Genomic DNA, 26,158 nt, shown 5'->3' with positions numbered 1-26,158 from the left:
CACCCCACTCATCCTGGAGGGGCGGGAGCCTGCAGGAGCTGGAGCCCCGTGGAAGCCGTGGGGTGCGGCCTATCCCAGCTCCGAGCTCCGAGCATGTTCTGGGAGTTCCTGGTGGGGCAGCCCGGGGGCCGCAGTCGCCTCCCTTTCAGGTGCGCCCAAGCCTTCCAGCACCCTCTCCCCTCAGCGTTCCCCATCCCAGTAGACGCTCCCTCACCCCACGGTCACCAGGGAGCCTCTGGTCCACCTCCACACCATCTCCTGACCACCCCCGGCCCAGGCTGCCCAGCGTCCCCTGTACGACAGCTCAGGCCTCCCCACGGCTCCCTGCAAGCAGCACACCCACAGCTGGATGAAGCCCCTCCAGGATCCCCCTTGTTCTTAAAGCCCAGCCTTCCCCCTGGAGCCCCTGAGGGGGCCACTTGGCCCACCATGTCCCACACTTACCCCTGGCTCTGTGTCCCAGACACTACCCTCTTTCTACCTCCGGGGTCTCTCTGCCTAGAAGGCATCCCACAACCCCCGCCTGGGTTTCCCAAACTGGGACGGAGCCCCCACCCCATGCAGGACCGCAGGCACTCGGCCGCTGCCCCTGGCTGCCCTCCCCACCCTCTCCAGCCTGCCTCCTTCCCTCCCCAGCCCACCTCCAGGCCTTGCAGGGCAGTGCCTTCCACCGGGAACCCCCATTCCCCCCTTGGCCGGGACGACTCCCACTCCACGTGGAGCCCGACGACGACTTCTTCCCAGAAGCCCTCCTCACACGTGCCTACCTGGTCAGCGGCTGTCCTTGGCCCGCGATGGCGTGCTATGGCTGGGGCGCAGCGGCCACACCAGTCGCATTCCCATCCGCGTCCAGCGCGACGCCCGGCTCCTGAGTGCTCAGACAGGTAGATGCACTGGCATGCATCACAGCTCGTCAGCCCCCATCCCTGCACACGCCCCGCCTGCGCGTGGCACTCCCAGCACACGCACAGACACACCTGCCTCCGTGCGCACGCGTGCACAGTGCACGCCTGGGCCCGAGGCCCTCCCCGCACGCTGCCCCGAGCCCTCACTCCCCCCCGCCGCACACACGGGTCACACACACAGCCAGGCGTGCTCGCTCGCTCATGCCATCCCCGCCGCCCTCACTGCAACAGGCGCCGAGCTACTGTTTGCCGCCTCTGCCTGCCGGCGTGTTTGCCAAGCAGTTTCCATGGCGACACATCTTGGCTCTGACAGGAACAGAGAAGTGCAGGGAAGACAGTCTCCACAGAGGGGACGAGGCTCGAGGTCTCTGCCCTCAAGCTCCCAGGAGGGCACGGGGGTGTGCTCGCCTGAGTAGAGACGCCCCCCCACCCTGAACTAGGCTTGCACCCCAAGAAGGAAGTTCAGGATTTCCTCTTGCTACCTACTACAGGAGCTGACTTTGGTCATTCAGTCATTCAACAAACCTCCCATGCTGTCTGCAGTGCCTGGGCATGGGCCTGGCTCATAAAGGACTTGGGGTCGTGTCCTGAGACTGGACTATTGTCCCCGCTGGCCCACTGAAGGCCCATCCCAGGCAGGTCAGTAGCTCTGGGAGCACCAAGGTCCAGCCTCCCACCCTCTTGGAGGCTAGGTCAATGGGGCAAGTGTTCGGGGCTCCCCGTCTGTGTAAGATCAACCCTAAATTTTCCACCCCTCCCTGAACCACGCGTGCCATTTGCAGAAACTCCTGGCAGGAAGTGGAGCCTGTCTCGTGACTTGCTTTGACCAATAAAAGGTGACAGGAGTGACAGTGTGCCAGGGCTGAGCTCAGGCCCCAGGGAGGTGTGTGTCTCTGTCGGTTCTCTCTGGGTTGGAGTGACAGCATAAGAATAACCCTGGGCTGGCCTGCTGGAAGGTGCGGGAACAAAGGGAGCCTGGGCTATCCCAGTTGAAACCTCCCCAGAACAGCTAGTCCCCAGCCCACTCACTAGCTGACCCCAGATGCAGGAGAGCAAGCCCAGAGGAGCAGCAGTGCCTGGCTGGCCTCCCAGAGCCTTTAGACACAATCAAATGCCGTTGTTTTAAGTCACTGGCTAGAGACGATTTGTTACACAGCAGTAGCTAACTGATACATCCTTTTCCAAGGGCCCTGGCCACCAGCCACCAATCTCATGCAGTCAGCACACGCTGAGCGCCCTGACTACCCCCTGCCAGGATGCTAAGGACCAGGCCAGAGTGTGTGGGCAATACACAGACCTACTATGTGCTAGCCCTGTGCTAGAACCTAGCGATGGAGACACATGTATGAGGCCCACCTCTGCCTCCCAGGAGCCCACAGCACAGAGAGGGTGGCTTTATTAGTCCCAGCTCCCAGGTGCTAGAGGGTGGGTGACCAGCCCAAGGCCGTGGCCACAGGACCCAGCTGGATCAGAGTTTTCCTCTCCATGGACACGTTTGGAAACCTTACACTTCCTGGGTAACCACATGTTAGTGGGTCAGAGACGGTGTGACTTTTTCAGTCTCTGTTCAGCAGGAACTGTGGCTCAGAGCTCCTGCCCCATGGGGCATCTGCCCTCCTTCCCTCAGCTGAGCGCATCCCCCCTCCCCGGGAGGACTTGTGTCTGAGTGTGCAATTTCCCCACTCTCTTGTGGGCACTTCTGTGCTCCTACAGGTGGTGTTACATCCCACGGTCTCTCCCTGTTTGCAGGGACATGGGTGGCCCAGATAATGTAGCCTGCTCTCGCTGGGAAGAGAAATCTGCCTAGCAACAGTGCTGGTGGCCAGCTGCTGCACCTTGATTGGACATACCAGCCAACGTCCATTCTGATTGGCTGGCACCCTGCTGTCCAGAGAGCATCTGTCAACACCTGCCAATACCTGTTGGGTGGCCTCATGGGGTCAGAGGGTAGAAGTCAGGACCAGCTCTGCCCACAGTGGGGTGTATTACAGGAGACCCACCTCCCCTAAACCAAAAACCTCAAGGGCTTCGCTCTTCGGGTGGGGCTGGATCAGAATTACACCTGCCCCCTGACCCCCGATCCTGCCGGGAACCCCAGGGAAGTGCCCCCCAGTGACTTCATGCTGAGAACAGCAACACCAGAGGGACCACAGTTCACAGAAGTCACAGCGCCCACTGCAGACCCAGCGCTGCGCTACCTGCATGGGGCTCCCAGGTGCAAGCTGTGAATGGGGGCTGGGCGAGGTCCCCACTGAGCTCCTCCCTAGGAGAGCTCCTCCCTAGGAGAGCTCCCCTTCACCCTAGGCCTCCAAGTGTTGGAAAGCCAGGGAAGAGCACACATTAATGGCCACGGCAGGCAGGAACGAGGTGCCACGGGCAGGCACCGAGACAGACTTGGATCCTGGGGCTGTCACACGTTGTGGCAGATCCCGGCTGGCTGGCCCCAGGCACTGTGCCCCCGACACTCAGCCTCCCTGCATTCCCTGCCTCCCCGCATTCCCCGGAGTGCAATGCTGTTGGGAATAGCCCCAGGGCTGAAGCCCCGGCCAGGGAACAGGCGTAGTAACCTGTGCCTTCCGCGCCCCGCCCGTGAAGCCTCTCCCGTGTGATCCCACGGGCTCTCCTCTCCTTTCTGCACACAGGGCATGGACCCAAACCTGCAGGAGCCCTAGGAGCCGTGGGCTGATGATAAGGCTCCGGAACAGGGGGGCCTGGGTCCCTTTCACCACCCAGGAAAGCAGCTGCAGCTCAGCCCTCTGTGGGCCACGAGGGGACGTGTATTTCAGCCGTGACCTCGTAAGGCACGTGATAAGTGGCTGGTGTCGCCACGAGTAGCGGACACGCAGGCTATAGACGACGGAGCGTGCTGTGTGTAAGGACACACAGGGCAAGCCTGAAAGTAGCAGCACACAGCAGAAGCTGTATGAGGTGATGCAAATTCTCAAAAAGCAGATAGAACGGAACCCAGAGGAATCAAAAGACAGGCTCCGGGAAGGGAAAAGTGAGATCTCAGATACTTACTGGCGTTCTAGGAGAACTGAGAGACAATACGGGGCAGGGACAACATCTCAAAGGACAGGTGAGAATTTGCCAGAACCGATGGGAAAAAATCCACAGATTCAAGAATCCCAGTGAATCACAAGAATAAAAAACAAAAAACCAAAACAATAACAACAATAAAACCCCTCACCTGCATGATAATAAAATGGCAGAAAACCAAAGACAGGGAGACAGGTGGTAAAAGCAACCGTGGAGAAAAGAGAGGTTACCTTCAGGAACAGCAGTGAGGTGGGCAGTGCCCTCTCAGCCACGGCAGCAGGAGTCGGGGACAGTGGAGTGTGCTCAGTGGACCCCCACGTGCTGTAAGAAACAGCTGCCAAAACGGAGTCTAGGCCCGAGAAGGACGGGGACAGGGTGACATCTTAGGAGTAACCGAAACAGGGATCTTCATCGCCAGGCTCTCCCGCGGGGCTGCCTGTAAATGCGGGCTCTGGGCGCCCCCGAGTCCCCCACCTGCTGAAGCTGAAACTGACGGAGGGCCCAGACATCCAGCCACGGCCCATGACTCACAGAGGCTCCCGTGGCTGATTCTCCAGGAGCAGGAGGTAGGGCTCTGCGAGAGATCCTGCAGGACAGGCTCATGGGCGCCTGGCCCAAAGGATCTTGTGAGCAGCCTGCTGGCAATGGGGAGCCATGGCAGGTTCTAGGCAGGGAAGTGGCAATGACCAGGTTTAGACAGATCACTGTGGCGGCCATGAGAACAGACCGGAGGGAGGGAGGCTAGAAGGAAGGAGAGCCATGAAGAAGTGGCTGCAGGAACCCACAAAAGAGGCGGTGGACGCAGGGAAGTGTTATGGGGTCACGTGTGCAGTGTCCTTGCCCCCTCCCAGCGTGGCTGACCCCACAGGCAGTGGGCGTGCAGGCCCACAGCTCACAGAGAGGTCTGGGCAGGAGTGTGAGGGTGGTGTGTGAAGCCAGGGGACGGAGGTGGCAGAGCAGGAGAGCAAGCCAAGCCACATGACCTCGGGGACACAGCAGTTAAAGACAACACGTGGCAACCACCGTCTTCGTGGCGACACACCATGTCTCCCCGTCGGCAATCCACGGCCCAGCGCAGCCCACACAGAACTCCGCGGAGGCAGGGGACCCACCCGGGACACAGCGGCCCGTGAGCGGTGGAGCCAGGACGTGACCGTGGGTGCGGCGGGCAGGCCGGTCTCCCTCCGTGGGCAGGTGGAAACCACGGGGCCTATGGCATGAATGCGAGGTCGCCCCCCCGCCACGGCTTCCCGCAGAGCAGTTTCCCAGAGCAGGTCACCCACTGTCCACACACTTCTCTCCCTCCAGGAGCCTGTGTGATGTCGACAGCGCTGTGGGGCCTTCACCTCTGGGGGGAGAAAGGGCAGGACAGGGTTCATCAGATGTTCTTTCTGCATCTATTGATCCGAGCGGGAAATTTTTTCCCCTTTAGCCTGTGGACCCGACGGCTTACGTGAACTTTTGAAGGCCAAGCCCAGCCTTGCACAGCTGGGATGAAGCCCACCGGGCGGCGGCGTCCAATTTTTTCGACGTTGTCGGATTGGGTGTGCTCGTGCTTTGACACCGCCTACCACCTCTGCCCGCAGCATCCGGTGTCCAGCGCTTTCCTGGAGTCTCCGTCTGCTCTGGGAGTCGGGTGATGCCTCGCGGAAGGAACACTCTGGAAGACTGCAGAGCGCGCAGCTCCCCCTGCTCTGGTAGAGCTCCCCAGCGCACCCATCGGGTGCCACCCAACGGAGCCCGGGGCTCTGGGTCGGAAGGTGATGAATTATCGACTCCATTTCCCTAACACAAACAGGCCTATTTAAAGCCTCTGTTTCTTCCTGTGTGAGTTTGGGCAGACTGCGTCTTTCAAGGGATTGGCCCGTCTCATCTAGGGCAAGTCTGTGGGCCTGAGCCTGCTCCCAGGACCCCTTTGTCATTATTCCTGGAGGTTTTCAGTGTCTGCGGGACCTGCAGTGAGCACCCCCCTTTCATTTTGGGGGTTAGTACTTTGTATCCCCTCTTTTCCGTAGTCAGCTTACCAATTTTACTTACTGATCACATCAAAGAATCAGCTTTTGGCTTAGATTTTCTCTACTCATTTCCTGTTTTCGATTTCACTGCTCTCAGTTCCAATGTTTACTATTCCTTTCTCTCTTCCTTAATCGGCTCTTTTTCTCGTCATCGAAGGTAGAGCCTACTGATTGGAGATGTCCCTTGTCTCCTGACCTCTGCACTCAATGCCGTAACCTTCCCTCTGAGCTCTGCTTCATCCCACAAACTTCCAGAGGTTGTATTTTCACTTTTATTTAGTTAAAAATGTTTCTAAATTTCTCTTGAGATTTCTTCTTTGCCCATGCCCGCTGCTTCAGAACCCTAGGACGCTTACCTGTGGGAGGCAAAGGGGAGAATCTCCATTTCACAGATGAGAGAACAGGCTCCGGGAGGGAGCGACGTGCCCAGGGTCCCACAGCCCGGAGACGGCAAGCTGGCCCCGGTGTAGCACCGGCCTGGGTCCCGACTCCCCAACGTTACCACGAGCAGCTCTCCCTGCTTGGTCAGCTGAGACACCAGGCTTTCAATCACTACGAGCATATGGTGATCCTGGGGGCTCAGAGGCTGGAGACCTGGTCTTGGTCTGACCTGGGGTCACCATCACCAGGGGCTAGAATCCAGGGCCGGACACTCTCCAGCCCAAGATATGGTCTCTCGGACGTCTGGGTATCCCTGGGGCACAGTGGGTCCAAGTGGAGACCCCCCAACACATACCCGTGAAGCATGTGGCTGTCCAGCAAAGAAATCCTTCCTCAGATGCTTCTCCAAAGCCCCACTAGGCCCAGGACCTACCCCCAGGGCTGTCTGAGAACACAGGCTAACTCAGGGGCACTGCCAAACGCCATTTATTTTGAGTACAAAACAAGCCACTTCTTAATCACACATCAAGCCGGACTCGTCGACCTGGTTGGTCTCACTGATCCCGGTCTCCCCAAAAGGTCCCTCGTGCGGCCAGGCAGGCCACAGCTCTCAGGACAACAGGGTCCCAAGGAAGGGGCGTGGGACAGGGGAGGGGGACCCGGGCAGGTCGCCACCGGGCTGCCTCAATAGCAGTCGGCCTCGTTCTCCCCCAGGATGCCCACTGTGGCCAGCATGTCCTGCAGAAGCGACTGGGGGCTCTTCTCCACGTGGTCGCTGCTCTCGGCCAGTGCCCCCCGAAGGCCCTCCAGGTCCATCGACTTCAGCACGGCCAGCACGACCTCGGGCTCCAGGTCCCCCAGGGGCTGGGCCTGATCGCCCGCCTGCCACCTCTGCAGGGCGGCCTCCACAGAGGCCACGTCAGGGCTGCTCCTGGCCTCCTGCGGGCTGCTGGACGAAGCCATCTTGGCCCTCAGGAAGAGGAGAAGATCACAAGATTTCTGGGCCACAGGTCGGTCACAGTCAAACAAGGCACGGAAGGCGAACTCAAAGAGCCGCACTCGGCAGAGCGGCTGCAGGGCCTGGGCCAGCGGGCAGGCTGGGGCCACCACGGGCGGGGTCACGGCATAGGGACAGGGGGAGCCGGGCTGGCCCAGCGTCTGCTCCAGGAACACCAGCGCCAGCTCCAGGCCCTGGGCCCGGACCTCCCAGTCCAGATCCTGGCTGGCTACCTGGAGCACCCCGGCCACAAACTCTTCCGTGTCCCCCACCACGTCGGCATGGCTGTCCCTGAGCCACTGGGTGAAGACGTGCATGGCGGCCCTCCGCGGGAATCCCTCCGAGTCCGTGGAGAGGATGTGCAGAAGCTCCGAGAGCGGGCTCTTCTGGAGGGCAGAGCGAGAGGCGGTGGGAGGGGAGAGGGGAAGGCAGGGCCCCCACTGACTGGCACAGAACCCCCGCCCAATGAGAATCCCCCGCCACCAGGTTTGGGGCGAAACCTGCTTTTCCCCTCTGCCCCCCATTTGCTCATGTATCAAACAGGGGTGACCACGTCTAAGTGACAGGGGTGCTTGGAGGAAGAGCCAGAGATTCAGGGAATGTGCCGACAACTCTGGCCCCACACCACCCGACACTGGACCCCGGGCATCAAGACGGCTACTGGGTGTGGGCTACCTGGGGACCTACCACCTCCTACCTGCTGGCCACCTGGGTGCTCAGGGCTGGCGGGGGAGATACACAGCCCCTGGCTGGAGAGCTGCCCTGTGGCGGCCACCGCACTGGCACGGACATAACTCTCAGGGTCTCGTAGGAGCTGCTCGGTGAGCTTGGGCACCTCCGAGGCAAGGAGCGTGTGTCTGAAGCCGGCCTGCCCTGGGGGTCCAAGAGGCCACAGCCGACTATGACCAAGGCCTGAGCCCGCCGCCTTCTCCCTCGCTTCTGCAAGGGCAGCTCGGCGGTCTGCTTCCAGAAGCCAACGAGAAACAACCAGGATGCTGAGGCTGGGCCCCCTCCCGCCCCGCACTCACCTCCCCAGCGTCCGGTCATCTGGGTCAGGAACTCGAGGCCGGAGTCCCTCACCTCCCAGCAGGGGCTGCACAGACGCTTCTGCAGCACAGGGAGCAGCTCTGGGGCAGGGGGGGCAGCTCAGAGGGGCCCAGGCCACGCCCGCCCTGCCCCCAACTGCCTCGCGCCTTCGACTCCCTCAGTTTACCTGGGAAGGGCCCGGATTACCTCTTAGGAACAGCAGGGCCTGCGGATCCAGATCCCAACAGCCGGGGGTCTTGGGCGAGCTCAGGAGCCACCTGAACGTGGCCTGGAAGGCCTTCTTCAGAACCTGGAGCAGGCAAAGCAGGGCTGCAGGGCCAGGAGTGGTGAGGGGTGAGCTGGCCTGCCTGCCCCCCTCTGCCCACCCTGTGCTCCCGTCCCTGCTCTGGGACACACGATGGGGCCCCGGGGGCAGGCAGAAGGCGGCAGTGGGTTTCGTGTTCATGCGGCAGAAGCACCCAGCAGCGGCAGAGCCGGCATCCCGGGTCGCGAGACAGGACGAGGAGGCAGCTCCCATCAGGACCCCTGCTATGTGACAAACTCCAGGCCCCCTCTCCCCAGAGGCCCAGGAAGCCACCAGGCCTGCTGTCCCCACCTCTAACCGCCTGCTCGACAGCAGACGGCCTTCACGCTGCGCCCACCAGAGGCCCATCACCATGCGGCCACGTGGACGAGTACGTTTGCAGAAAACGCGACAGAGTCTGGATCCCAAGTGCAGGACCCATCTGGCTCCAGCTCCCCACTCCCAGAGAATTCCCTGCTCTCCACGGCTCAGCATCCCCGGCGCTCGGTCCTCACTACCGCTAGGCCCTGGGTCAAACCCCAAGCCGCCACCTGCCCCTCACTTTAAGAAGTGAGTCTGGGGGCATCTGGGGGGCTCAGTCAGCTAAGCGTCCAACTCTTGGTTTTGGCTCAGGTCACGATCTCAGGGTCGTGGGATCAAACCCCGCATTGGGCTCTGCGCTCAGCCCAGAGTCTGCTTGAGATTCTCTCCCTCTCCCTCCTCCCTGCTCTCTCTAAACAAATCTAAAAAAAAAGAAGTGACTCTGACCCCGCAAAAGATCCTGTTTTGAGAAGCCTGCAGGGGTCCTCCCCACATGTCTCCCTCCTCCTCCTCCCTCCCCCCACACCCCATGCCTGTACCGTGGGGCTGGAGTCTGGGCTCCTGAGATATTCCAGAAGGATAGCAAACACCTCCGTCACCAGCTCTGGGGGGCCTGAGACAGACACAAAGGAAGCACCCAACCTCCCTTCCAGGGGCCTCCCCAGCACCAAAGTGCGTCAATCCGAGGAAAGCAGGGGACAGAACCCATCAGCCAGCCGAACCCACCCCCGCCCCAGAGAGGACACGTGGAGGATGGCGGTCCCAGCGCAGCTGAGCAGCGGGCAAGCAGGGCCTGCGGGGGCATGCTGGCCTACCTGTCCCCTGAGACAGCGTCCCCAGGAAATCGAGGGCCGCCCGCTGGACCCGCACGCAGCCCAGCAGGAGTGCACAGAGGTGGCGCCCCGTGTCAGAAGTGGGGCTCGCTGAGCCCTGGCACAGCTGCAGCAGGGTCACCGCGGCCCCCAGCAGGGGTGCCTGGGGCCAGGGGCATGGGCGCTGGGGCTGGGAGAGAGGGGGGGTCAGTGCAGGCCCCGAATCCCACGGCCGCTGCAGACTCGGGCCCGGGCCGCACTCACCAGGGGCAGTAGCAGCTCTAGGTGGGCCAGGGTCCGGCACAGGAGACCCACGCAGGCTGCCTTGGAGGGGAGGAGGGTGTCCACTGTAGCGAAGTCACCCACGGTACCGTCCAGCACGCCTGCGGGCCAAGCCAGAGGCAGCGCCCAATCAGCGGGCACCTCCCACACACCCCTGCAGGCCTTGGCTGCCGGGCATGGACGCCGCGGCTGTCACCGCATGCGGGAGACCAGGACCGGAGGCTCCCAGCGGGTGACGCGCCCAGGGTGACGGGCTAGCCAGAGCTGGGCTGTGAACCTGTCTGCAGGGCTCCTGAGCCGTCGAGCCCAGCTCTCCCCACAGCCCGTTCCTGGGCCGGTCCCGCTGCTCAGGAGACTGGTCCCTACGCTCAACATGGGGCTACTAGGCCCCCACGGGTCCTCAACACACCGTGCGGCCGAAGCAAGATGAGTCACAGCAGGGGAAGCCACCCCCACACCACCCGGGTCACAGAATCTAGACGGGAATCACCATGTGGCGCACGCCCACGTAACCACCCAGCTGCTCTGGGGCCGCCCCGGATGACACCCACTAGGGGTGATGCTGCCCCGTTCATCCCACGGCAGGGACGTGAGACGAGCAGCAGTCAAGCCTGTGACAACAGCCCCCACCTGCACTCTCAGCGGGGACGGTGAACTGGGCACCCTGCTGCCCACCAGCCTCCCCAACACCAAGGACACGCCCCGGACTCCAGCGGCCAGCCCTCCTGCACCTGCCACCCTCAGGAAGCAGCATACCTGAGGCCCCGGGGGCCTGAGCCGTGGCTTTAAGGACACAGGCCAGAGGCTGGAGGAGGACAGCAAAGGCCTGGGCCCTCAGTGCCTGTGAACTAAGCACAGAGGACACGGTGAGTACCACTTTCCGACACTGGGCTGAGCCGGCTGCCCCCCCAACATCCCCAGCAAGTCTAGGGCAAGGAGGCCAGTGCTGGGGTCCAGACACCCCCTTGAGAAACAGCTTCCTTGAAAGCACTGTGACCAGCACTCAGGCCGCCAGCATGGGACTCCACGGAAGCTGCTACAACTGTTAGAAAGGACCTACCCGGGCCCCAGGAACAGCCCCTCGAAGGATGGGCCACATTTGCTCCAATGGACAGTGCCTGCTGAGGGCCAGGGAACAGGAGCCCCACCGCCCGGGAGCGTTCCTGGGGTTTCACATACTGCGTTCTTGGGCTCGGGGTTGGGTGGGAGGCTAAGATGGCATAGAATTCTCCCTCTGGGCTGGCTTCAGACCCCTTCAGACCACCACCTCTCCCTGAACATCTGGAGAGCCTGGAGCCCAGAGCCAGGCTTGCACTGTACCCTCAAAAGCTCTGGGGAGTGGGTCCAGTGGCAACTTTCACCCCCAACCTGCGCCAACATGACCACCTCTCATCTGCCCAGCACCCTGGAGAAACTCCCTCGTTCTTCCCATCTCTCTGGACCCATGCATCCTTCCCTCTCCTGTGGGAAGCTGTCTGGCCACTTCTGCCTACTGGGTCCCCCTCTACCGTCCCAGGGCCCCTAGGACCCACCCCAGCGATGTGCACAGCACACTAAGGCCACTGGGGAGGGGAGCGGAGGGCAGCTGAGCGAGCGGATCCAAGAGTCTGCTGAATCTCTGGGGAGCCTATAAAGCTTCCGTTCAAAAACTTTACTCTCTCCACAACACGCAGAAGCCACAGCCTCCAGCGAGGCCTTGGCGATAACTGAAGTATGGCCCAGCCACACCCCCGATGGCCGCCTTGGACCCTTCTCTGGTTTCAGGAGCTCCCCAAAAGCTCCCTGACCACAAGGACCATGCCCGAGACCTCTCTGCCTGTCCTCACAAGTCAAACCCCACTCCTTACCAGTCCTGCAGTTTCAGGATCCCTAACGCCAACGGCCCTGCTTGGGTGGGGCTCAGACGGCTCAGAGTCTGAGCCAGAGTCTCCCACAGGCCGCAGCTGGAAGAACTCAGCCCAGGAGAACTGCAGAGAAGCCCAGAAAGGAAATCAGTTCCCTGTCCTGCTCACCAAAGCCCGCGTGGCGTCCAGCGGGGCTGCCACAGCCCTGGCACTGGGTATGCCCAGCTGAGACACAGTCCTTCCTAGGTGGGTGGGCTTTCAGACCCCCTCTGGCACTCCCCTGCTCCCTGCGGTGCCCTGGGGGAACCCGTGAGATGCGGCCCCAGGTCTAGCAGCTACCCTAGGACTTGCCAAGTGAAACAGCACCCCCAACTCCTGCCCACCCAGAGGAACTGACCGGGCCACACTGAGGAGGAGATCCACGAGCGAGTGTGCAGCTGGGACAGGGTCTTTCTCCAGTAGACCGGCCACGAGCGGACTCAGCCGCACCCACAGAACTCGTGTCCAAGGGTCGTGGCAGTGCCCGAACGTGGTGGTCAGGACGTTTAGAGCCTGTGTGATCTGTGGGGTAGCCATGGAGCGCAGGGACTCTTCGATGTGACCCACGATCTTCTGGGCACATGCTGGCCAATCACCAGCCTGCAGGCTGGGGGGCCCGTCAGCAGGGCCTTGCATAGACAAGCCCAGTATGTGCACCAGGAGCTGCCCGGCTGCCGAGGCCACAAACAGGCTGGAATCTCCCTGCAGGGAGAAGATGGTGTCAACAGCACCTGGGGTAGGGGACAGGGCAGGGAGAGAAGAAAACGGGCTTGAGCTGGCACAGAATGAGGGAGAGGGCAGAGATGCTAAAACCACTGTGAGCAGCTTCCACGGCCAGGCTTCGGAGCCGCAGGAGGCACCGCTAGGGCCCCGACCTCCCCTCTGCTCAGAGGCGGGGAGCCAGAACGGAAGGCTCCAAGGGCGAGCAGCGTTAGGCCCTTGCAAAGAGGCTTTTGATCCTAACTAATTTGAACGTCACCCCGACTGCTGGGTCTGCCCTGGGAGCCAAGAGCACTGCAGTGACCCTGAGGGGCCTCTAGCCCCCCACTTCCCACCCCTGTGACCCCGCGTGCTCCTCACAGCAGCCCCCCGACATTACAGCCACCTTCATAGACATGCAGACACGGCCCGGCAAGGTGCCGCGATGTCCCCGCGGTCACACAGGCTTGGCAAGGCCACGGGCTGAGGGCGCAGCAGGCAGGGGCACTCACCGCAGTCAGCCAGGAAGTGCAGGGCACTGGGGTGCCGCGCAAGGGAGCGCAGACCCTGGATCCAGCCGCTGCGCACGGTGGGAGCGGTCCAGGCAGCCCCTCCCAGGGGTCCTGCCTCCCCAAAGAGCCTGGGCAGCAACTCCCCCTGCTGGGAAGCAGAGAAGGAAGTGGTGAGTGGGGCCCGCTGCCAGGAGATGGGCAGTGCAGGGCCAGTCAAGGCGCTTCTCTGGACTTGCTCACTTGCTGCCAACACGAGGAGCCCGGAGGCAGCTTCTGGAACTGGCCCCGGAGGCCCTGGCACAGCCACGTCTGCCTGCCAGGGCACAGCTCTGGGAGAACTCAGTTTTATTTATTTATTTTTTAAGATTTTATTTATTTATTTGACAGAAACAAGAGAGAGACAGCCAGCGAGGGAGGGAATAGAAGCAGGGGGAGTGGGAGAGGAAGAAGCAGGCTCCCAGCAGAGGAGCCTGATACGGGGCTCGATCCCAGGACTCTGGGATCACGCCCTGAGCTGAAGGCAGATGCTTAACGACTGAGCCACCCAGGCGCCCCTAAGAACTGGGTTTTAAATAAAAGTTCATCAATCCTGTTAGTTGTTCACTTCAGAAATCCTCCCCCCAAACCAGTACCATGAGTTTCACCTTCAGAAGTCCACCTCTGCCCCGGACATTGTATTCGAGGACCCCAACGGCACCCACGCTCCTCCGGGTATCCCCCACTCTGGATGCCCCAGCACACCCACTGTGTCCGCCCGCCCCACTCCCTGCACCTGTTCAACCCTTTACAACCCAGCTGCGAGCCCACCGCCCCCCCAAGCCGACACTCCCTCCCCACCCCCCCCGCCTGGCAGGCTAACTCCCCACTCAAGCTCCACCGGCTTAGGGACGCCCACGGTACAATCATGCATTGTCCTACATTTCTTGCCAGTGTGTAAGATTCTCGTTCACTACTAGGTTTCAACGAGGTGCGTGGGAAACCCTGATGCTGCCTGTTACCGAGGGAGCTAGTGCAGCCATTCACTCTGAGCCTCTCTGCGCCACAGAAATGGCACTCAGAGCCTATGCTGTGCTCAGGCCAGGCCACGGGGCATCCCGTTCGGCTATGGCCCAACCCTCAAGGTACGAGAGGCCCCTCTGATCATCTCAAACTCCAGGATCAGGGACAGTGAGACCTCAGAGACAGACTCCAACCGTTCATGGATAGGGGTCTGCCTCTACAGCAGCCACAGGCCTCTGGGGGGGTGCCACTGCTGGGGATCTGTTGTCACGGAAGGCACACCCTCCCTAAGTGACAGCTCCTCGGCAATGGGTGGGTACAGAGGCTCAGCCCCCTGCCTTGGTTGGTCGTGGGCATGTCCCCTGCCTTGACACTGTCGACTGCAGAGCAACTGGCTGAGGAGGAGCCCGTGGGGCTGTGAGACCTCCCAGGAGTCTGTGCAGGGCAGCTGGGGAGGCCACCCAGTGCTGCCGGCCCCGGAGAGGGGAGAGCAGCCTTTCCCTGCAGCTGACATCCCATCCCTGGCCCGGGGCCTCTCGTCCCCGCAGGCAGCCGGCGACAGACTCTTGAAGCTCTAGTGTGAGCCCTGCCGATTCTGGGGGGCTCCTACATCAGGCCTCCCGTTTCCTCATCTGCAAAATAAAGACTGCCGGTCTGCTGACTGGCCAGGACCGCCGGGATGAAATGAGAGTGACTCTGCGGATCCTGAGGAGGCACCACGAGCGTACGTGCGCGACCACGGGTATCACGTGAGGACGGCAAGCACAAACTTACGCCCCAGAACACACTTGGGCGTAGCGAGTTCCCGGAGAACATCCCGGAAAACCGGTCCCCAGCGAGCCGTGCTGGGCTGCACCACCAGAAGCTGTGTGCCACCAGCCTATGGACCGTCCACGAATGGCATCCCAGAGCTACTGAGAGCACACAGCCCTCCCCATTGCTGTCCTCGCTTCAAGCCACTGCATCACAGCATGGCTTCCCCGGGCCCTGTGCACCCTGGGTCAGAGAAAGTGGAGACGCCTTCCCAAGAGCTGGTGAGGCTCCGAGAGATGCCATCTCAGGGCCAGACAGGCTCCCATTGGGCATCGCTTAACCAACCCAGCTTGCCCATACAGGGGTACAAAGCTAAGACCCACGGCTCTGGGGGGCTCCCAAGCTCCATGTCTTAGTACTACATAGAAATCCTCGTGAGTCACTCATTTATAACCTAATAGGACCAAGCGTGAGACTGACGGTCTTGCTTAACCCTTGTGGATGGTTCCACGTGACACACACAACTCTCCTGTCACCGGAAGAAACCAAGGCTCAGAGGGCTCATGAACTTGAGCAAGTCCATGCAGCAGGCCAAGCGTCAGAGCTGAGTCAACCCCAGCTCTGATTCCAAAAACCTGACCCTTTTACCCCAACATCATTCCTGGCCAGTTTTTCAAAGAAGGACCACACTCAGGAATAAAAAGCTGGTGGTACAAGTCAGGACATGGGGCCGTGCGTTTCAGAGACCGAGGGACCATGGCGGCCGCCACTGTTTTGTGCACCTGCAGAGAAGTGAGCCGTGTACTTCTCGGTGGGGCACTCAGGTGGGAGGACCCAGGCTCACCTGAAGATACTGGAAGCAATCTTCCTGGGCAGCAAATACCCCCGTGAGGCGGAGGGAGAAGGAGAGAACTCTGGAACTCAGGTCCTGGGGTTTCAGCATGTGGCACAGCAGCTCTACGAGGCAGGGGTTCTCCTGTAACAACAGGAGACTGGACCCTGGGGGCAGGCCCAGCCAGCGAGAGGGTCACTGGGGCACAGCGATGCAGCTTGCCCTAAAGGACCGTTTTTTGGGTTTTTTTTTTAAGATTTATTTATTTGAGAGAGAGAGAGAGAGAGATAGCGCACACGTGCGCACTCCCACGTGTGAGTAAGGGGAGGAGCTAAGGGAGAGACAGAACGCCAAGCAGACTCCGCTCTGAGCACGGAGCCTGACTGCTTGATCCCACGACCCCGAGATCATGACCTGAACCAAAATCAAAAGTCAGATGCTTCACTGACTGCACCACCCAGGTGCTCCCCTCCTTTAAGTCTGGTCTATTTAAGTCATCTCTACACCGAACGTGGGGCTTGAACTCACAACCCCGAGATCAAGAGTCGCACTCTTCCGACTGAGCCAGCCAGGCCTCCCCGTAAAAGGACCATTCTTCTGGCAACTCCCAGACCTCTTTCTCTCCCGCTGTTAGATTTAGCAATCCTACTGGGAGAAAATATTTGCAACAAACACAACAAAGCAGACAGGACCTGAACTCCACGGGAGGGCACGAACTAGAAAGCCATTACCTCCAAACTGGGTAGGGGTCAGGACAGGAAACACAAGGGGCTAACAAACCAGAGCAGGCCTCCTGTTGCCGCCAGCTACAAATAAGGAATGCAAATTAAAGCACGAGAGCACTTTACGTCTCAAATGGATGGTTTTTCTTACGCTGAGAGTACTGCCCACAGGAAGGCCAATGGAACGGCCATCCTTTTCCAGGCGCAGCACCGGAGAGGCCTATACTCCGCGACACTGCTGTCCAAAGGCGGGCAAAGGGACATGCGGGACACAGGCTGGGAGGTTCTTCCGTTGAGAGGCCCTTGTGGGCACAACCACCACAGAATGTGGTTCAGTGAGAAGGAAAAAGAACAGTGTGAAGAAGACAGAAGCATGAATCCGAGAAACCAATAAACACGTGGGTGAATCTAAAAAAGCACCAACTTTAAAAATTAAATAACTTTTGCTGGGTTTTAAAACAAGATAGAATCAGAATTCCAGACAATAACAACATGGAAGACTGTGGTGGGCTGGAGTTAAAGTGCCCTGAGATCCTCGTGGTGGGAGAATGGATAGAGATTCTAGTCAACCTCTGACTTTTTTTTTTTTTTTTTTAACTTTTGACTTTTTAAATCCAGGTTGTGTGTGAAGATAACCACTAAAGAACATAAGGGGAGTGCATAACTTTAAAACCAGGAAAGGAAAAAATTTTAAAAATAAAAGACTTATTAATCCAATCGAGGGGAGAAAAGGAGGAAAAAGGAACCAAGACAAGGCCTGGAAAGTTCTAAAAAATACAAAAGAACATAGGTTCAAACAGAACAGTAAGCTCGAGAAATGAAGCAGATCGTCTGTTAAAGAGTTGCTCATATTAAATGGAGAACAAGCCAGCCATGCAGCGTTTATGAGAATCGAGGAAGCAGGACGGCACAGAAAGGAGGGGAGCACAGCGGTGAGGGCGCACCACGCAGCTTCCCACCTCAGCGCGGCCGCAGCAAGACGAACACCCCACAAACCGGACTTGAAAGCAGAAAGCATTATCGGTGCTTCCAGGAGAAAGTCACTGTTCAAAGGTAGAACGGTGCACACCTGCACGGACCTAAGCTAGTTTCAAGATCTATAAAGGAAAACACAAAACGGAATTTCAAAGAAAAATTGTTGAATCCACAATCTCAGGGTAGCGTCTTCCCATCTCAGAACCAATCAAGCACACCGATTAGCAAGGACACGGCGGGCCTGCACTGCAGAAACCTGAATAAGGAGCGTGTGGAGACCGTCCTTCACATCGTGCTGAGCGCTGAGGCCGACAGAGCACAGGCTGGCCGGGGAGGCGAACTGCGGACGGCACCCCGCTTCCTTTAAGGGGAGGACCGTGCTGCAAAATCACGCTGCACCAATGCCAGTACCGCCCTGTGTGTGAACTCACTGAAAACCAATCAGTTGTGCTGGACACTGTGGGTCACTTCCATGGTATGTAGGTTATGTCTCAAAGAAACCTGTCCTAAAGTAAATTTTAAAATCTGACAACAAACTAGGGCCACAGGTGAGGACTCTGCTAATACCACAAACACAGCAGATGGTGAAATCTACAGAAGATTTGTAAAAGTCGTCTGCATACTCTGCCACAATAAAGGCCTCGACGGATACAAAGAAATCAGAATATATATGTATTTTCTAAGTCCAATGAAATAAGTTAGATGTCAATAATAAAAAGACTGAAGAAAACCCCACATTGTGAATCTAAAAGATACCCTTCTAAATCGCTTGTGTGTGAAGGAAAAAAAATCACAATGAAAAGTATGAAATATCTGGAAACAAATGACAGAAATACCGTGCAGGAAAACACGCAGGACATAGCGTCTACAGAAGTGTGTGGCCTCACGTGCGTGTATTAGAGAAGAGAGACCGAGACGCTCAACCCAAAGGGGAGGAAACCAGCAGAAATTAATGACATGGGCTCTATCCTAAGGCCACTACCAGCCAACAGATAGACCACATACGTGAAAAGATTTACATAGGAAAAAAGCCAGCGTTATTTATACTAAGTAACATTAGAAATGCAGATATCTAATAACAGTGGTGTGATTATATAAATGTCCATTCACACAGTGAACGCAGAATCAATAAAATCAACATGTTCTACAGAGGAAACTCCCACCATAACGATAACAGAGAAAGAGCAAGACACCGTGCTGTATTTTCAGAGCAACCTCATTTGTATAAGACACAGGCAGCTTTGGGGCGCCTGAGTGGCTCAGTCGGTTAAGTGTCTGACTCTTGACTTCAGCTCAGGTTGTGATCTCAGGGTGCTGGGATCAAGCCCCTCATGGGGCTCCATGCTGAGTGGGGAGTCTGCTCCGATTCTCTCTCTCTCTCTCTCTCCCTTTGCCCCTCCCCCTGCTTGCACGAGTGTCCTCTCTCTCTCTCAATAAATAAATAAAATCCTAAAAAAAAGAAGAAGAAAAATGCAGCTTTATGGTGTGTTAGGAAAAAAGGCTGGGAAGAAATTAAGAAGTTGATGGTGGTTTAATTTTCCTCTTTACTCCTTTGTGTTGTTCAAGGTTTATCTAAAGAATACATATTAGTTTCATAATAACAAAAAGTGGTTTCTTGAAACAAACAAATAAATGCAACAGTAACAACAAAGTTAAGGTGCTGGGCAGCCATCTAGTGTGAACTGAACAAGAGGAGGCTTGAATCAGGGCTGGAAGCAGATAAGAACTTCCAAGATCAAGCTCTCCCCTGCTCATTCCCTCTGGCTTCAACTTGACATGTCTCCAAATAGCCAGGGGGACTCTCTAGGACGTGAAGGAAGGGAACTAGGTGGTCACCGCTTCCCCTGCACAGGGGAGCCCCACACACCCTCCGGCCTCCAGGAGACAGTCAACAGCAGCACCCTCCCCTTACCAGCTTCAGTTATTGTTTTAAACCAGTCCAACAGCTTCTCCAAACAGGTGTCATCTGCCATAGGTTGCCTGGGGTCTGCCAGAACGGCACAGAGAGCCGGGAGGAGTTGGGAGCATTCTGGGTCCATGGTGAGGCTGGAGATTCCTGCAAAGAATACGTCAGGGCCAGGTCCCCCCCACCCTAGCCACAGGCAGCCCCCATGTCTGCTTGGGCCAGACCCTGAAAGACCGCAGTCCTCTGAGGGGGCTGCCGGGGGAGGGGACGCAAAACCTCAGCCTGGGTGGTACTGGGAGGTGGTCAGGAGCAAGCGGGGCCCCAAGTTCCGGGCGCCCGCGTTCCAAAGGGGCCTTAGGCGCTCAGAGCCTGCCAACGTTGGACTCCGGTGGGAGGGGGGCAGCTTGATGCTCACTCGGACAGCGGACAGCGCGTTGACCAGTTAGGGGTGTGTGCTCGCGTTCTGGCGCTAGCCACGCTCACGGGGGCAGAGCGTCTCTCCCGGGGTCAGTGCGTCTGCACCCGACACGCCTGCAGCCAGCAGCGCGGGGAGGGGGTGGCGCTGAGGCGCTCCGTCCACTGTCAGTCCCTCCCGGGCCAGGACGTGCACCTGCGAGTCCTGCCGGGGAGGGGACTGGGAGCCCCTCGGTTACGCCGTCAGGGCGCGCTATCTCGAGAGGCTGTGGGTGGGCAGGGGGCTCTGTCGCAGTCGGGAGTGGGTCTGTCTGTCCATCCCCGGTGAGGCTAGCTCCCTGAGAAGGGAGCCCTCGCTGCGGGAGCCGTCGCGGCCCCGGCCGGCCGAAGCGCCCAGAGGGGCGCGATGAGGCTGCCCCCGGACCCCTGGGCCCCGGTCCGAACACTACAGCCAGCCGCCGCGGCCGTGAACCCTTCCCGGACGCGTTGCTCACCTGCTCCGCGTCCCTCCGCCGCCGCAGGCTCCGCCCCGGACCGGACCGCGCCACTTGGCGGGTCTGGCGGGGGCGCGCACAGGGACGACGGCCAGGGGAAACCCTGAAGGTCCCTGGAAGGCCACCCTGGGAGCTCCGGGGGCCCACACTTGGGGAACGAGGTCAAGCGGAGGGGCGCTGAGACAGGCCGGCCCCAAACCCGTGGCCCCAACCCATCACCGTCACAGGGACGCCGGTGGTACCCGCCCGAGGATCCAGCGGGCATTGCGCCCAGAAGGCGGGGCTTTTCTGGAGGAAGGGGTGGGACCAAGACCGGAAAAGGCGTGGCCTAGCCAGGCCGGGGACCAAGTGTCTGGGCGGGCCAGTGGGAGGGAACCGGAAAGGGGCGTCCTCATCTTTAAGGTGAAGTAGCTGGTCCTTTGGCCTCCAAACTGGGTCTTCAGGGCCCATCAGCTGTGTGCTAGAGTTCTCAAAGCCAGTGGACAGAAAGAGGCCTCATCGTGGGGCGCCTGGGTGGCTCAGTCGGTTAAGCCTCTGACTCTTGATCTCAGCTCGGGTCTTGATCTCAGGGTTGTGAGTTCAAGTCCTCTGTTGGGCTCCAACAAGAAAGCAAGCCTCATCTTCCCACAGCGTCAGTGCTTCAGCAGGATTTTAGGGGAAACACCAGGTACATATTAGGATATGGAAAGCAGCATTCCTAGGGGTACTAAGCTAAAAAGACTTTAAAAAAATGGACTTTGATGGGCAACCACTCCGGACAGCCCCCCCTTAGAACTACTTGGGTGAAAAGATTTGAACTACACAGTTCTCTTCCCTGAATTGTGATCCCTCATTGTAAAAATGGGGATAATATTTGCGTGCTCAAGCAGTTGTGGGGGGAAAACATCTTCTAGTAACACTGTGCTAAGTGCTTAACTTCATATTAGCCCGGGTGATGCTGTGCCAGCTCTAGGAGGGTGGGTGCCATTACCATCCCCTCAGATGAGTAAACTGAAGGGTAGAGGGGCTAACTCCTAAGGTCATAGAGCTAGTGGGCTGGCACGACCGGGATCTGAACCTAGGCAGCCTGGCTCCAGAGTTGAATACTATATTACACAGGTCTACCATTTCCATTTCGTACCTGAAACTTTTGAGGACGCATGGTTCAGAAAACATATTGTTCACACTTTAGAGAAGTTGCATGGTACATACACTGTATGTGAGCAGGATCTGATGCCACACACCATAATTCCAATGAATTAAAAGTTCCATGGCGAGACTCAGTAACATACATTCCAAGTGGAACACACAAGCACTTTACATCGTCTCAGCTCAGACTTTTGTTGACAAATGAGTTGAGGTCAGAACAGGTTTTGCCAACAAAAAAATTTTGAAAGGCTTTCAGAAGTTTTTAGAGTTCAGAAGTTCAGGTAGCAAAAGCTCTTGTTCACCTTGTGGGCAATACCTCGAGAAAGAGGAAATAAATGGGAGTCGTTAAGATAAGCAGCTCAGGGGGCACCTGGGTGGCTCAGTCGTTAAGCGTCTGCCTTCGGGTCATGATCCCAGGGTCCTGGGATTGAGCCCCGCATCAGGCTCCCTGTCTGGCGGGGAGCCTGCTTCTCCCTCTCTCTCTCCCTCTGCCTGCTGCTCCCCCTACTTGTGCTCACTCTCTGTCTCTGCCAAATAAATAAAATACTTTTTAAAAAGATAACCTCAGTTTCTCCTGCTGGAGGGGCGGCAGCCTCTGAACCACCGTGGGGCTCACCCCCTTTGTTGTGTGGGTGAGGATGCAGAGGACAGGAGAGCCATGAACCCGTAGCAGGTGTTGGTGTCAGAACTAGAGCAGTAATAACCTGCCAGGCATTTCTGCTACACCACACTTCAGTGGTGTAGGGATTCATTCACTCACCCCATCAAACGAAGTCTGTCACGTTGCACTCATTCTGGAACGGGCAGCTAAGCACTTTACAGATATCGACTCATTTGATCCTCACAACAACACTTCTCCCCACTTTATATTTGAGGAAACAGCGGCACAAAGAAGTTACATGATTCCTTGGATGCCAAGTATATACGAATTGAGCACCTGCCTGTGCCAAACTCTGTAGCAAGGATGGAGGTCCGGGCTGTCAACAAAGCGGCTGCCCCAGAGAGCTCACATTCTAGGCAAGGAATGCGTTTGTGGATAATGTCACATGGCTGGGGGAAAAAAAAAAAAAGCAGGGCGAGGGGACAGAGTAGGTGCCCTTGGAGACCTGTATGAAGAAGCGAGAGCACATCATACTTACTACTAAAAATTTAAATAAGCTTTGGAGCCCAGTGCCCCTAAAGAGCTTCATGATGCTCACTGAGTGCAGTGCAGACTCATTACTTTTTACTGTTCTGGGGCAACATCAGAACCCTAGAGCCTAAGATAGAGATCAGGAAGGATAACTTTCTGAATGCCAGGTGACCAGAACGAGCAGCCTGGGACACTGCACAAGCCCCTTGCCCCTTTCAGCGTTAACCTAACAAATACTAGCATCCTGCTCTGGTGACTAGCGCACAGGCTTGTCGAGGAGCCTCCACGAGAGAAGGCGGCGGACGCACTGCAGGAGTCGTTAAGCGCGACCCCGCGGCTTGGCAAGGCCGGGCTCCCCGCCCCGCACCTCCGGGCGCGAGGCAGGTCAGCCCGCGGGTTTCTCAGCGCACGCGCACGGTCGGCCGGACTCGCCGGCGCCGGCCACATCCGGGGCTCCGCAGGCGGCGCGGTTACCATGGCAGCGGGGGTCGCGGCTGGCGCGCGGGCTGGCAGGCCCGGAGGCTGCGGGCAGCCGGGCGGCAGGAGGAGCCGCAGAGCCCGACAGCCGTGCCCGCAGTGCCGAGGTGCGGCCGGGCAGCGCCGCCGCCATGTCGCTGGGCACCGCGGAGCCGGCCTCGGAGACGGTAAGTGCGGGCGGGCCTTCTCGCTGCCTCCAGCTCGCCGGCTCTCGGGGCCGGCCGCGGGCCGGAGGAAGGGGCGCACGGCCAGGGCCGCCGGGTGACAGCTGCCATTATTGTTACCGCATAAGAGCGGCCCTCGGGCCCCCGCCCGCGTGCAGCTGGCCGGGGGTCGCCGCCCCACACCCAGCCTCCAGCCGCCCCTAGACTCCGCCCGCCCTTGCACGGGCCGCCGCTTCCAGGAAGCCCTCCCTGACGCTGCGCCCTCGCCACTCAGCGCCTGCGCGGCCCTGGCCTGTGCCGAGCCTGCGACTGCGGTCCACGGGGCAACGGAGCTCACTGCGTAAGTGCCCACCCGTGCCTCCGGGGGCGGGGGGCAGCGGCCGGGGCGGCCGGGGCGGCCGGCCGAGCCTTCCGGATGTTCCGGGGGGCGCGGGGGGAGAAGCCCCAGGCCCGCCGGCAACAGCGCCCTGCCCAGCGCCCTGCCCAGCGCCAATCCGAGAAGGCTTCCCGGAGGAGGTACCTCCAAGTTTCCTCCCTTGAGTGAGGGCAACAGTGCTGTCAGCTCGTGCCTTTTCCGAGTGTTTTTGGCGCTCTTGCTCTTCGCTGGAGGTGTCAACGTGTATGAATGAGCGGCATTCCGTGGGAGGAGAACAAGGCAGTAAACCGCACTAACCTGGCCTGAGCAGAACATGAAACAGGCCCATGTGGCCGCGGTGGGCTGCAGAGGGCTGCTTTATTCTGCGCGCCCTGGGCAGATGCCCAGGACGCCCTGGATGTCCCTGACCAGAAGGAGATCTGAGCGCAGAAGGGCCAGCAAGCACTAAGGTCCTGGGGGTGGGAACGTGGGGTGTGTTCCAGGGCCTGAAAGAGAGCTTGTTAGGACCTCCTGGGGGAAGGTGGGTGCGGGCTGACAGTGGAGAGCCTCGCAGGCCATGCAGGGAGTTTGGACTTCATTTCGCGTACTGTGAGAAACTTTTGGAGGGTTCCAGACAGAGGGCATTTTGCTCACTTTGCTTCCTTCTCACGGAGAAAGCCGTGCTGGTCAGGGCTGCACAGAACTCACCCAGTGCAGAGTATACCTCAAAGCACCAAGTCCTGCGTCATCTGGAAGGCAGGCCCACCTTTATGGGACTGACTCACTGCTCCTTCATCTTTAGAAAGTGACTTCTTAGGTCGTGATTGTGAAAATTGTGAGCACTAGAGAAAATGTAGAAAGTCGATTTACCCGTGCTCCGACCACCTGCACAAGATCACCTTAATGTTGAGCGTATTACCTTACGATCTTTTCTCAACGCGTCTCTTCCCACACAGCTTTCTAAAAAAATTGAGATCAAGCGTTTTGTGACCTTTACCATGTAATTTGTTGTTAACGTTTTCCCACAGGCACACGTTTTCAAGAGCATGGTTTAAAAAGTCTGAGCTGTGGCTACCCGCACTTTATCCGTTTCCCTGCTTTCCCTCTGTCGTTTGCACTTTTTTGCTAGTACGAACAGGACGGCTATAAACATTCTTACCCACTTAAGCATTTGTTAAGCCCCTTCCATGTGAGGCTGATGCCACCAAACCAGTTAAGCCCCGGTGCCTTGGTCTCGAGGAACTCGGTCTCATGGAGGAGCTGTGCAAAGCTCTCTCTGCACTTAGGAGACTCTCAGCCCTTGGTCCAGGCTAACTTGTGCCTTTCTGCTGAGCTTGGATCTCTTTGAAATTAGACAAGAACCTCTTGAGAGCAGGCCCTGTGCAGTCTGTCCGTTCCCCCAGGTAGACGGCAGCTGCCCCTGGGCCGGCTGATGAACTTCCCAGAGCGTTTGCTGTGTGCCAGGGCCCTCATCGTGCAGTGGCTATATGCAGAGCCACAGGGGTGAGCCCGAGTGGGACCACCAGTGATTTAAGAGCCAACGCTTGGGAAAGGGCTCAGAGTTTCTAGAACAAGACAAGTAAGAGCATTTATTAGGCATTCACTATGTGTAAGATTCTGTGTCACGTGCTTTACTGCTCAGGTGGCCCCTGACCCCCCTCTGACCTCTTGCACAACCCCTGTGCCCTCCTGCCTCCCCGATCCTCCTGCAGCCTCACAGCAACACGGGTTGAACATATGTATGATGGCTGCTGTGAAGGCTTTGTCTGCTCAGTCCATCATACGGGCCCCTTCAAAAGTTTCTATTTCTGCTTTTTCCCCTTCTGTCGCTCACACTTTCCTGTTTCTCTCTGCGTCTCATAGTTTCCTGTTGGAAGCGAGACATTTAGGCAGAATGTTACGGCAGCTCTGGGTAGTGACCCCTCCTCCCATGGGACAGATGCAGTTTGCTTGGTGGTTCATCTGTTTGCTGAGTGACTTGGCTGGACTGACCCTGCAGTTGATCTCCCCACACTGTGTGACCTCTCATTCCCTGCCACGATTCTTTCTGGTTTGCATCTTCTAGCCTAACCACCTAGGGTCACCCTCAGGTCAGCAGAAGCCCCTTTCTGGTCAAAGGTTATAGGTAAGCCCCTTGGTCAGTCACATCTTTACCCTTTACCACTGCGTGTACATGCACGTGTGTGCATGTGCGTGCATGTGCGTTTGTGGGGTGTGTGCCTCTGTGCAAGCATGTGTGCATCTGTGGGGTGTGTGCGCACTCATGTGCATGTGTGGTGTCTATGCATGTGTGTGCGTGCATGCACGTGTGCATCTGGGGGTGTGTGCGCGCATGTGTGCATGTGTGCTGTCTGCGCATGTGTGTGCGTGTGTGCACGTGTGCATCTGTGGGTGTGTGTGCACGCGTGTGCATGTGTGGTGTCTGTGCATGTGTGTGCGTGCATGCACGTGTGCATCTGTGGGTGTGTGTGCACGCGTGTGCATGTGTGGTGTCTGTGCATGTGTGTGCGTGCATGCACGTGTGCATCTGTGGGGGTGTGTGCACGCGTGTGCGTGTGTGCTGTCTGTGCATGTGTGTGCGTGCATGCACGTGTGCATCTGTGGGGGTGTGTGCACGCGTGTGCATGTGTG

General features: G+C 58.5%; 2 protein-coding genes across 9 annotated transcripts in view; one reads left to right on the top strand and one right to left on the bottom strand.

Annotated features, from left to right (window-relative positions):
- Nucleotides 1–6,810: 6,810 nt before the first annotated feature.
- Nucleotides 6,811–22,417, bottom strand: BRAT1 (BRCA1 associated ATM activator 1). 5 transcript variants are annotated; one of them, XM_087866920.1, is made up of 16 exons: nt 22,160–22,417; nt 21,392–21,715; nt 20,272–20,909; nt 19,370–19,513; nt 15,773–15,927; nt 13,177–13,321; nt 12,324–12,696; nt 11,930–12,049; nt 10,839–10,930; nt 10,065–10,183; nt 9,804–9,990; nt 9,528–9,601; nt 8,571–8,673; nt 8,366–8,464; nt 8,035–8,210; nt 6,811–7,720 (listed from the first exon to the last, which is right to left on the bottom strand). In XM_087866920.1, exons 3-16 carry the CDS (start codon nt 20,534–20,536, stop codon nt 7,025–7,027), a joined length of 2,748 nt encoding a protein of 915 aa, XP_087723046.1. In that variant the 5' UTR covers nt 20,537–20,909; nt 21,392–21,715; nt 22,160–22,417; the 3' UTR covers nt 6,811–7,024. The 5 variants fall into 5 exon arrangements, with proteins under 5 accessions (XP_087723046.1, XP_087723043.1, XP_087723041.1 ...); XM_087866917.1 differs by having other exon boundaries at nt 13,177–13,324; nt 22,160–22,412; XM_087866915.1 differs by having other exon boundaries at nt 6,811–7,723; nt 22,160–22,408.
- A 593-nt stretch (nt 22,418–23,010) lies between these two features.
- Nucleotides 23,011–26,158, top strand: part of IQCE (IQ motif containing E) — a 46,325-nt gene continuing 43,177 nt past the window's right edge. For 3 of the 4 annotated variants that reach the window (XM_087866897.1, XM_087866890.1, XM_045813245.2), the window contains exon 1: nt 23,011–23,175. In XM_087866897.1, coding sequence (XP_087723023.1) covers nt 23,140–23,175 — 36 coding nt within the window. In that variant the 5' untranslated portion in view covers nt 23,011–23,139. Of the gene's footprint in view, nt 23,176–23,196; nt 23,513–26,158 lie in introns of those variants that run through there. The other variant, XM_045813247.2, reaches the window with a different exon arrangement.

This window comes from Ursus americanus, chromosome 2, assembly GCF_024610735.1.
Source record: "Ursus americanus isolate L20-20 chromosome 2, mUrsAme1.1.p, whole genome shotgun sequence".
Lineage (NCBI taxonomy): Eukaryota > Metazoa > Chordata > Mammalia > Carnivora > Ursidae > Ursus > Ursus americanus.
This window is presented reverse-complemented; position numbering and strand designations above follow the sequence as displayed.